This window comes from Chelonoidis abingdonii, chromosome 4, assembly GCF_003597395.2.
Source record: "Chelonoidis abingdonii isolate Lonesome George chromosome 4, CheloAbing_2.0, whole genome shotgun sequence".
Classification (NCBI taxonomy): domain Eukaryota; kingdom Metazoa; phylum Chordata; order Testudines; family Testudinidae; genus Chelonoidis; species Chelonoidis abingdonii.
The window spans coordinates 40,255,280-40,267,615 of record NC_133772.1 but is presented as its reverse complement, the minus strand read 5'-3'; the positions used below and the strand labels follow the sequence as shown (position 1 = coordinate 40,267,615).

Sequence of the window (12,336 nt, the reverse complement as noted above, 5' to 3'; positions counted from 1 at the left end):
TAAATGTGTTAAGTACTTTGATAAGTGGTTTAAAAATTTGGCTACTTACACTAAGTGGTGTAAGTTCTTCTGTACCCTTTGCTAAACACTATTTGGCAACATAAAAGCAATAGTGAGACAACACTCCCTCGTCTCCTAAAGCAACAGTATACAGGAGATTTTTCTTCACTCTATAGCTGGAAGTACACTAGTGTTAAAGATGTGATAAGTCAGGGTAAAGCAATACCAATGATCTTCAGACAGAATACATTTGAAATTAGAGAAGGGATGAGAGTGAAACCAGGATCTCAAGGTAGATGTTCATAGTTGAAAAACGGTTTACAAATATTGTATGACCTTGATTTCCCAGAGAAGAGATACGAAAAGATGCTGTCTGGAGAGCACCATCAAACTCCATATACTTAATCTGCCTTGTCCATAAAGAATAACTCACAATCTTTGGGAAACATGATACATCAACAAGCTAATACATTTAAATTTCTAGGGTATTACTTGATTTCCATAGCAGTATCCTGCTTGGCACCACATTATGGAACTAAACATTTTTCTTTCAGCCACATGACTTATGACAAAATTAAATGCAGCCCTTTATTGTATGGGGAACTGGTAGCGAATCCTAAATTTAGATTATTTAACACTAAAATCTGAATAACTTTTGAAATCCAACAAGGAGAAAACCCTGAGGGCTAAACTGTCTTTTGCTCTCTCATGAAATTCTGTTCAGGCTTGGCTGAGCTCTGCAATGTTCAATCACCATTTATTTACCTTCTGTTGCTTGTGTACATCACGAAAGTCAAAGTAACTGACTATGATTATTTTAACAAGCCAGGCCCATGCTGCTGTTGCTACAGCAACAGTATTACCACAACACTGTACTAGGAGTAACTGGAAAATGCCAGAGCATTCATGGAAGTGACCAGGGAGAGGAAGGGGAAGAAGAAAGTATTGCAGAGCCTGCTTTCTTCAGATCCAATACATGACTTAGTGTCCCAGCCTCCTTTGGGTGCCAACACATGAGGCAGAAGCTTTAGGACTGCCTATGAGAGGATGGTGGATCCCTTGATGAAGATATATGATAGGGTATTGTTAGTTGCACACAAAGAAAATACATAGAAATTAAAAAAAAAAAAAAAAATACACTGAGGAACTTGCATACAAAAAAATCTTTGGAAGAATGTTTTTTAAGTGGCAAAGTCAAGCTCTTAAGTTAGAAAATGTTAGATTTACAATTGCATGTGCACAATTAAAGTTGCATGTGCATTGTGTTGCAATTTCTAATTATATGATCATATGCAATTTTTTCCACAGGATCCTTTGCATATTTCAGTGCCCAGGATGAACAAAGCCAGAATTAATCTTGCACAAGCAAGTACATCTGGCACTATCTGGAGGGCTAGTCTTTACAACCCAATTATCTTTTTAGTATTCAATACATTCAATTTTTTTTTTATTACAATGATGAGAGGTGAATGAGGCAACCAAAAATCTAGTTAGTATTTCAAAAAGTGTATGAGAAGGATCCATACAAATTAAAAGTATTTAATATTAATAAAGAAAGCAGAATTGAACTGAATTACTACCTGGCGGTTTTCATTTCTTTTAAGTCCTGAGAATTCTCATGGACATAGGCCTAGTCCTATGATCATAATTTCTTATTACACAGTTACTGATGAGAATTCCAGTTAGATAATAGTTGCAAAACTTTTGTTTGGGCCACGGACTTGCTGGGCAAAACAGGGAAAAAAGATAAGTGGCAATTTAAAAGAAAAGATCACTCAAATGATTTCCTGTGGATATAAAACCTTGCCTATTCCTATGTATACCTAGAAAGGAAATGTGGATTTTGGGGGAAGCTTGAATATAGGGTGGGGGTGGGAGGAGTTCTCACCTTCCTAATGAAATCATAGACACCAATAATGAGCTTCCAATGGAGTACATTTCTAATAAGGAAATTTGGAGTTGAAATATGGTGTTTTCAGATTCATTCACTGCCCATTTTATTAGGATTTATCTGAACAGGAAAAAGGCAACAGCTTTTGTTTTCCCAGGCAAAATATTTTGGATTATACTTCTGGGACAAAAAGTAGGTACTTTTTTAAAAAAATCATGTGGTTAATGAACTGGACTCTGCAAAAAATGTAATTTGGGTTATTAGTCAAGAGGTAATTAGGGCAACATTTTTTAATTTGTTAAATTAGTTAAGTTTCAATATCGATGTTTAGTCACTTAAGCAAGCAACCTGGATTTTCAGGTGTGTTGAGCACTTACCTTCAGTTCCTAATGACAGCAATTGCCACGTCTAGAACTCAGGTCACTTAGATGCGTAAATATGGCTTTCGACCCCTAACTTCATGCTGAGAACCACTAGTACTACCTATCGTTGTGCAGTTGTTTCAAAATACAATACAATACATACCCAGCTACAAGTATTTTTGGAATTTCTCCAGCAAATGCTTCTGCCATTTCCCGGCTACCCACATTGGCTATACAATGCAAAGCTAGTCCCATGAAGGTGGGGTTGCGGCTGGCCAGGTCATTCTTGATTGCATTGTTTATCAAGCGGATCAGCTCACTGTTGGAGTTTACTAGCACGGAGATGAAAAGATATCCCTGTGGTTCAGAAAAGGGACAAGAAAAAGTAATATTTCTGATAAATCAAGTCAGCTAAAACTAATTTTATGTCATTTGCTAATATTGTAAAGTATCCTATGTACTCATGCAATTCCCCTCCAGCAATACTTGTCCTTACAGCTCTCCCAAAAGTTCTACGTAAATAAGTCCCTGGAATTTTAGTCCAATAATAGAATAAAGAGGTCCAGAGTTGCAGAGTACAATAGCAATGTCTGGGGGCGTGGGTGGTGGAAGAGAGAATCACATGTACATTCCACTCAAATCATATATTTTGCTCCTCAAAGACCCAAGCTCTGCTCAGTATTTGTCACACACCATCACTTCACACGCACCTAGTAAACGCTAGGTTTTCCTCTGAGTCTAAAACGTCTAATGTTCTACTTAAAGAAAGTACCTTGTCTAAAGGAATGTGTGTTTCTTGATAAGGTACATTAAAAATGTAACATGACTAGTCTTCTGTTGCAGTTAGTGCAATATTTATTTTAAGGTTAAAAAGGCAAGAAAATCCATCAAAGTTACTTATCCAAACTAGTAAAGGACTCATCTGTACAGCTAAAAGTTACTCTGCAATCCCAGCTAGAACCAAGCTAAGACCATGCAAAAAGAAGGCAAAGGGAAAAAAAGAATTTAGTTAAGCAGCTAGTTATACAGTGAGGCAGGACAGGATAGGCAACTAGGCAGTATGACATTTCATAAATATTTCCTTCCTCAGGGCTGATAAATTACTCACAATTTGTTTCTCTGTGTATCTGTTAGAACTCAGTAGGTTTACAGCCTCCATGTGGCCAAAGTCAATATCATGCCCCAGGAGGAAGATGAAAAGTAGCTTGCAGACATACTTTTTCTTACTGTAGCCATCCAGAGCCTTGTCACCTAGTAAACAATGAAGGGGAAAAAAACAAAACAAAAAAAAAAAAACACATTTGAAAAACCAAGACTCTTTGAAGGGCAGCACAGGCCAACATTTGTATATCTCCGTATAGCCACACTCTAGCATTCTATACCACACAGCATCATTCAAGTTCTGCAGCACATGCTAAATGTTGTTTCAAGAGTTCTAGTTTTATCCTATCAGGTTTCATTATTTATGTTTAAGGTTCTTGTGATCCATTAGATGGGAGACTCTATGGAAGTGCTTATTACACAATACAAAAAAGTTATTGGGTAGCCTGACTACGTATTCTGATAGACACTTCTGACTGTAAAAAATGTATTAATACATTCAGATTTAAAACAATCTAAAGTGGTGTACAATACTTTTGAAGCAGCACATGTTCGTTTTAAGAAATCTTTCACTGAAGATTTGACAAAACACAAAGCAAGCAAACACTGATCACGTCTCTACAAAACACTGGCACCAAAACACTGTAACTGAATATACTAGGGTTGTCAATTAATCGCAATTAACTCACGCCATTAACTCAAAAAAATTAATCGTGAAATCATACTGTTAAACAATAGAATACCAATTGAAATTAATTAAATATTTCCAATGTTTTTCTACATTTCATATATACTGTATTCCGAGTTGCAAATGAAATCAGAGTAAATTTTTATTACAAATATTTGCACTGTAAAAATGATAAACAAAATACTGTATTTCAATTCATCTCATACAAGTACTGTAGTGCAATCTTTGTTGTGAAAGTGCAACTTACAAATGTAAATTTTTTTTGTTACATAACTGCACTCGAAAACAAAGTCCACTCAGTCCTACTTCTTGTTCAGCCAAATAGCTAAGACATATAAGTTTGTTTACATTTACATGAGATGAGATAATGCTGCCCTCTTTTTATTAACAATGTCACCAAAAAGTGAGAACAAGCATTTACATGGGACTTTTGTAGCCAGCATTGCAACGTATTTATGTGCCAGATATGCCAAACATTCGTATCCACCTTCCTGCTTTGGCCACCATTCCAGAGGGACATCCTTCCATGCTGATGTTGCTCATTAAAATAATAAAATGTGTTAATTAAATTTGTGACTGAACTCTTTGGGGGAGAATTTTAGGTCCCCTGCTCTGTTTTACCCACATTCTGCCATATATTTCATGTTACAGTAGTCTCTGATGATGACCCAGCATATACTGTTAGTTTTAAGAACTCTTTCACTGAAGATTTGACAAAACACAAAGAAGGTACCAGTGTATGATTTCTAAAAATAGCTATAGCACTCAACCCAAGGTTTAAGAATCTGAAGTGCCTTCCAACATCAAAAACAGACGAGGTGTGGAGCATGCTTTCAGAAGTCTTAAAAGAGCAACACTCCAATGCAGAAGCTACAGAACCCGAACCACCAAAAAAGAAAATCAACTTTCTGCTGTTGGTCTCTGACTCAGTTAATGAAAATGAACATGCGTTGGTCTGCACTGCTTTGGATTGTTATCGAGCAGAACCTGTCATCAGTATGGAAGATGTTCTCTGGAATGGTGGCTGAAGCATCAAGGGACATATGAATCTTTAGCAAATCTGGCATGCAAATATCTTGCAATGCTGGGGACAATAGGGCCACGAGAATGCCTGTTCTTATTTACAATGTCACCTGAAAGCGAGAAGTGGGCAGCATTATCTCCTGCAAATGTGAACAAACTTGTTTGTCTGAGCGATTGGCTGAACAAGAAGTCGGACTGAGTGGACTTGCAGGCTCAAACATTTTACATTGTTTTATTTTTTAATCCAGTTTTTTAATACATAATTCCACCTTTATATGTTCAACTTTCACGATAAAGAGATTGCACTACAGTACTTGTACTAGGTGAACTGAAAATTCACACTTTTGTTTGTTTTTTACAGTGCAAATACTTGTAATCAAAGATAAATAAAAAGTGAGCACTGTACACTTAGTATTTTGTTGTAACTGAAGTCAAAATATTTGAAAATGCAGAAAACATCCAAAAATATTTGCATAAATGATATTCTATTATCTTTTGAAATCGTATGAATAATCTTTTTAATTGTTTGACAGACCTAGTATACACAAGTGTCAGTTTTGCCCCACAATCTGTGGAAATGGCAAAAGCCCAATACTCTGGATTAAGGCATTTAAGTATTCTGCAACAGTTAATGCACACATCAGGAAGTGGAGGAAGAGTCTGACCAAAAAAATAATTTTGATTATGCCTTTTTGTAAAGTCAAACATTACACTGACTATCATGTGTAAAGGCCATAAGGTAAGATTAAGTTCCTCTTGAATACTTGCTATCCAGTCAGCTTTACAAGCCAAATTTCAAAATGGTTTAGATTACAAGGTTAAGGTATTTTGTTAAAAAAAAAGGGGGGGGGGATGCTCTAAAACTGTTTACTTCTTATGGTTGTCGTACAGACCTCTAAAATATGTACTTCTGAAAGCTCATCAGCATTATTTCCCAACGTTACTTTCTTTGTTAAAATCCTATTGTAGCGAACCAATGACTAAATGGGAGGGGGGATATGATGGAGATCTATAAAATCATGAACGTTGTGGAGAAATGAATAAAGAATACTTTATGTGAATACTCCTTCACATAACACAAGAACTAGGGGGTCTCCAAATGAACTTAATAGGCAGCAAGTTTAAAACAAACGTAAGGAATTACTTCTTCACACAACGCACAGTCAACACGTGCAACTCATTGCCTGGGAATGTTGTGAAGGCCAAAAGTATAACTGGGTTCAAAAAAGAATTAGATAAGTTCATAGAAGATGGCTAATAGGTCCATCAGTGGTTAAGGTGTCAGGGACACTATCTCCATGCTCAGTGTCCCCCTAAACCTCCAAAAGTTAATCAATAAATAATGGGACTGGATGACAAGGGATGGATCACTCAATAAATTGCCCTGTTCTGTTCACTCCCTCTGAATCATCTGGCACCAACCGCTGTTGGAAGACAGGATACTGGGCTAGATGGACCGTTGGTCTAACACAGTATGGTCATTCTTATGTACTGAACAGTATAGCCAAAGCCAGCTGGCTGCAAGTGCAATCTTTCCAGCAGATCTGTTACAGTATAGGAATTATTTTCTTGTAGAGAAACATGAACATTGTGTCTTTTGGCCAACAACCTCTTCCTTTCCCCATTCAAGCCTACAAGTAAATGTCTAATGATCAGACAGTTTCCTAGAGTTCTGTCTATGTAACAAAATTTCAGGGAAAGCTTCTTCCCAAAAGCTTTAAAAAACTTTTTAGCTATTTTTGCCTCACTCAGAGTGAAACAGATATTTCTGTCAAATCAGTGACCATTCTTTTTTGATGGGCAGCACTAGTCAGCACAGAATTGTATGGAATAAAGCCTTATATGAAAGCTTACATTATCCCAAAATCAGCAAAACCTAACTCACTGCATGTATTTAACGGGCTGAGAAGTGATCAGCTAAACCTACAGCACCTGAATCAACAGGCCAGTTTTCAAACAAATCCATGTTTATGTAGTTAAAGAGGGGACCCTGATTTTCAGAGGTGCAAAGTACCCACAACTCACTGACAGGTACTGATAATCAGGCCATTTAATTTGGTGGTTAAATATTGAGGAACTTCAGCATTCACATCTATGAAGATTTCCAAAACTGTTAAGAGCTACTGTTACATCAATTCAATTAGTTGCAGTTGACATAGCAAACTCAGTGACTGCACAAAGTGTCATAGACGAGTGCCTGGCATATTACAGATTATGTCTACTGGCTGCAGTATTGCCAAAAAAACCTGGGTGAGGCTCCGAAGAGCCATAAGATTGGGGGAAAGGAGGGGGATTGGGAGAGGGAGATATTTGCTTTTTCAGCCTCGAGGGTCCAAATTTTCAAGTTTCTCTACAAGTATGAAGGCTAACAAATTTTTAAAATTATAGTGAAGATTTTCATGTTACCGCTTAACTCCTGGAGCTAAGGCTTGAAGAAAATACCATACATCACTAGACTTGTGCGGAAAAAATGGGAAGAAACTGTTTTCTAACCTATATAAGGCAAGTGTTGATATGACAAACTGACAGAATTAAAAAAAACCCACACCACGATGGCCAGCATGAAGAAAATCCCTTTACATAATCTCAAAATATCTTTATCTTATGGCAAACAAGATTGCCTTGACTTCTTGAGACCATGAGTGCCAGAACAATTAAATTAAGGATTTAAATTAGCCATGAATCATGCCTGTGCTTCTGCATATAGTACTCCTGGGGGGATTATGCATCACTGCACAATGCAGAATTAACATTCTATGCCAAATTTAATTTTTCCCCATAGAACTGATGCTGCAGAGCTGCTGGCTGCCACTAGGGGCCGCTGGATCCAGCAGAGCCCAGCTCTCTAGACTCTGAGAGGGAGGAGGTGAGGAATGAAGGGGGAGCTGGAGGGTTCTGAGCAGCTGCAGTTCCCAGCAGGTCCTGAAGGAAGGAGGTGGCGTGCAGAAAACTCTGTATAAGCCAGAGACCCAGAATCAGGCTGTTTCTCCCTCTGGATCGCCGGGGGGGGTGGGGGGGGGGGTTGAGGGTGCTCTACAGCTGGGCTCTGAGGGGTAGGAGGTGTGGGTGTCTGAGACTAAAGGGGCAGTTTTCTCCCCCCAACATGTGCCCAGCTGGCATGTGTGATACACCCATATACTGAGGCGCCCAACAAAAGCATTTAGTGCCTTCCTTAACTCTCAGTTCCTGGGGGAATCTGTTGTTGTCTGTATTATTAAAGACATACTTGCTGACAGGGATTTTGAAATAAATTACTAAAAATTACTGAAACTGGCATGATTATATAGTGTTATTTTGATAAATAAAGTATGCAGAATTATTGTGCGCAGAGTTTTCAATTTCTTGGCGCAGTATTCCCACAGGAGTAATACAGAAGCAGCAACATAGGTCAACTGACAAAATAGTCCATGTTACTATGCTGTTCTTGCTGAGGAAGCACTACAGCAACAGCAGTACAGCCAGACAGGATCTTCTTTTGCTGATGGGGCAATCTATAAAGAAGCAGCTGAAAAGAGCAAATAAATCTCTCCTTCCTTCAGCAATGAATCATGCTTACAACTCTGCTGATCCTGTGGAAAGACAGCACTATCAGCAACAGCAGTGGGGTGAAAATCCACTAGATTCATGCAACTGAGTGAACAGCAGCACATTCAGGGCAGGGCAAGCAAACAAAGGAGGCAAAAAGTGGACGGAGGAAGGTAGTAAAGAACAAGTGGGAGAGAAAATGTATTACTGAAATGTATTAATTAAATGTATTCTAATTCCATACAAAAAACTTTAAAAGGTTACATTAAAGCTGAGGGCTAGTCTACATCGGCAACATTAAAGCGTTGCCGCGGCAGTGCTTTAAAGTGACTTGTGTAGTCACAACAGAGCGCTGGGAGAGAGCTCTCCTAGTGCTCTTAAAAAAAAACACACAACAACAACACACACCTCCACAAGGGGTATAGCAAGGCTCCCAGCAGTGGTGCACTGTTTACACTGGTGCTTTACAGAGCTGAAACTTGCTGCCTTCAAGGGAGTGTTTTTTCACACCCCTGAGTGAGACAGTTGCAGTGCTGTAAAGTGCTAGTGTAGACAAGCCCTGAGCGGCAGTAGTTTGTAGTTTATAGTCAAAGTATTACAGGGGATGTTTTAACTATCCCTAAAACAGCTAAACAACAGATACTGGATTTCTTTTAAGATTAAATTTAACCCAAGCACGTTAATATGACTGAAATACACAATTAAGGCATCCAAACAATCATAATCCTGCCTTGCAGTGATATCATGCAATAACTATACACTTGTGACTAGTAAATATGTTCGTGGTTCCAGACTACAAAAAAAGATGATTTTCAAGGACATTTTGTGCAGTAAGCAGAAGAGCACTGTGAGGAATGAGTGAATGCAGGTGCTGGTGACCATCTTTGCCAAGGGCAACACATGGCTTCCTTCCTAATGAAAGCACAAGATGCCAGTCATTTTAAAAGAGGGCAATTAAGTTTTTCTGAAAATTGTTGTTCTACCTCGGCTAAACAACAACAAAAAACCTTATAATTAAAAGGGTTTAAAAAAAATTCTATATTCACTTTATTCAAGGCATACTCAAGATTCACCTCCCTGTGAATGGACAACATCTGAGCTGAGATCATTCAGGACAAGAAAATCTGACAGTGCTACATTTCTTAAAGAATCCATTTTTAATTAATATTAACTGTTTAATTTATTTGTAAACTCTGAGAAAACACTGAAAGTGCTGTAATTGAGGAGAATACGGTGTATTCTACATACATAATTACATGGTTGAGCCCTTCTTTAAATGCAAACTTAATTTTACCTATGGAGACACACACAGGGCTTTCATGACCTGGGAACAAAGGAAAGGGAATGAAACAGTACCCTTTACTACAGATGACACTTAAACTGTTGGCATCCACTAGTCAAGGAAGCAGGCATACCTACCAACAACTGTGGTCAACAAGGGAAAGACCATCAGAACGATTGCTTTCCCAAGTGCTTGCTCCTAAAGATTTGTTTGTACGTTAAGGGTCTGGACTGCAGTGAAATTTTAATCTCAGTTGTCAGTGCTTCTTCACAAGACACTTCCAAACGGAGAAAATGAACAAGGGTGTCTGAAGAAAAAGAGCCTGAACACCACAGCCTGCCCTCTAGGATTGGTAGAGGCACCCCTGAAGCTGTGCGGTTAGGTAGTAGTGGAGCAGACTGATATTTTGTTCTGCTGCCAGAAACCAATTCCATCAGACTGTGGGAATGATCAAAGCAGAAGCCCAAGCCTCTTGTGATGTGGGCTCATGTGCCAACACAGTCACTTGCAGTCTGCTCTTCTTTGAATAGGGAAGGAAGGTGGTGATCCATCCTCCTGGCACTTCTACTCATCTTTCAAAACAAGATTAGGAAAACAAAGCTTTTAAAAGACAAGTCGCAGATGTTGCATTTACTTCACTGTTCTTCAGTGAAGTACTAGGGTGAAAATTTCAGACTGGAGATACCCTTTTTTGCCAGCTTGGCTTTCAAGAGAAGCAGCAGCTACCTATCAGCGTGGATAAAAATCAAATCAGATTTTTTTGATAAAATGCTTTTTTGAGGGAAAAAACCTATCTAAAGACAATATAACTTAATTAAAACTAAACCTCAAAAATATCTCATCATGGAATAGGGATTATAAATTCTAATTCTATACTATAAGACAATATATTCATGTCATGTTTAAGAAAAGTTTTGTAAATGAGTTCCAATAGTTCATGGATTAGGGACCCAATCGTATGGAATTCCACAGACTTCTGGATACAAGGCTTCTTGGTCCTGCTTTGAGCAGGGGGCTGGACAAGATGACAACCTGAGGTCCCTTCCAACCCTGATATTCTATGATAGAAAGATTAACCTAAATAATCTACCTACCTAATGGGACTCAGTGCTCAGTCTAGAAGATACCATCAGAGATGCTTAGTTTTGCAGTTCTCAAACTGCGGATTTATGTCTCCAGAGGTAATGCCTGTTAACAGCAAAAATGTTTTAAATAAAAATAAATAAATATATAGAGAGAGGTGAGAAATAACAGACCTCAGCTCTATTGTCCCTCTGCAAATTTGTGTACACAGAGCCAATCCCTTACCTCTCTCTAAAAGTGCCAAGATTCAAAAAGTTCAATGAATAGAAGATTGTTGGTGGCGGAATAGATCTGGACAAGGAGAAGAAGTCTGAAGATAAATGTGAGAAGCAAGGGACATACGCTTGTTTTGTTAAAATATTTTATGTTCGCTGTTCAAGAAAAAAATCCAGAATACTTAACGTTGTTGTATTAGTTAAATAAAACAATTTAAATGTCTGGTGATGTTCTCCTCCTAAAACATGGCAAGAAAATCCTCCAAATATTAATGATTAGTCTGTTGAATTGGAGATAGTTCACCTCCCAATGACTTCATAAAGATCTGCTTCAATTACTTTTGACAAATGAAATAGCCAATTATTCATTTTCTGATATAGTCGAAAAACTAATCTGAAAAGTTTTCAGAATAAATCACTGTAGTGTTTGTACCGTGTAAAAATTAAACCTACATCTGAGTTCTGAAGAATATGTATGCACTTTTATGTAGAAAACCATGATTAAACAGAGTCTTCCTGACTAGTGATTTAAATCATGATTTAAATTATTTAAAAATCAAATTCACCTGGCTACCTATTCATCTTGTATATGTGGCAGCAGAGATGGATACCTGAGGAAGAAGAAGAATTTGTTTTAGGGCTGTCAAGCAATTTTTAAAAAATTGTGATTAATCGCATTATTAAACAATAGAATACCACTTATTTAAATATTTTTGGATATTTTCTACATTTTCAAATATATTCATTTCAATTAAAAACACAGAATACAGAGTGTACAGTGCTCACGTTATAATTTTCTTACAAATATTTGCACTGTAAAGAACAAAATAAATAGTATTTTTCAATCCCCCCATTGCAAGTACTGTAGTGCAATATTTTTATCACGAAAGTTGAATTTATAAATATAGAAGTATAGATGCTACTTGACTTATGGAAGCGTTCCATTCCGGAACACCTTGCATAACTCAAATTTTGCGTAAGTTGGAAATGTATACCCGACCATTACGCAAAAAACTAAAAAAAACCCACCCTATTTCTAGCTTACGGTACTTTTTCCAGAAGTGCGGATTTGCATAAATCGGGTTTGCGTAACCCAGGAGGCGTCTGTATGTAAAAAAAAAATAAAAAAATCTGCACTCAAAAAAACAAAACAATGTAAAACTTCG

The 12,336-nt window shown here is 37.7% G+C and overlaps 1 protein-coding gene across 6 annotated transcripts in view; it reads right to left on the bottom strand.

The window, feature by feature from the left end:
* Nucleotides 1–12,336, bottom strand: part of AP2A2 (adaptor related protein complex 2 subunit alpha 2) — a 99,430-nt gene that overhangs the window by 50,337 nt on the left and 36,757 nt on the right. For all 6 annotated transcript variants that reach the window (XM_032786173.2, XM_032786174.2, XM_032786168.2 and 3 more), the window contains exons 3-4: nt 3,362–3,504; nt 2,417–2,610 (exon numbers count right to left, since the gene is read on the bottom strand). In XM_032786173.2, coding sequence (XP_032642064.1) covers nt 2,417–2,610; nt 3,362–3,504 — 337 coding nt within the window. The remainder of the gene's footprint in view (nt 1–2,416; nt 2,611–3,361; nt 3,505–12,336) is intronic.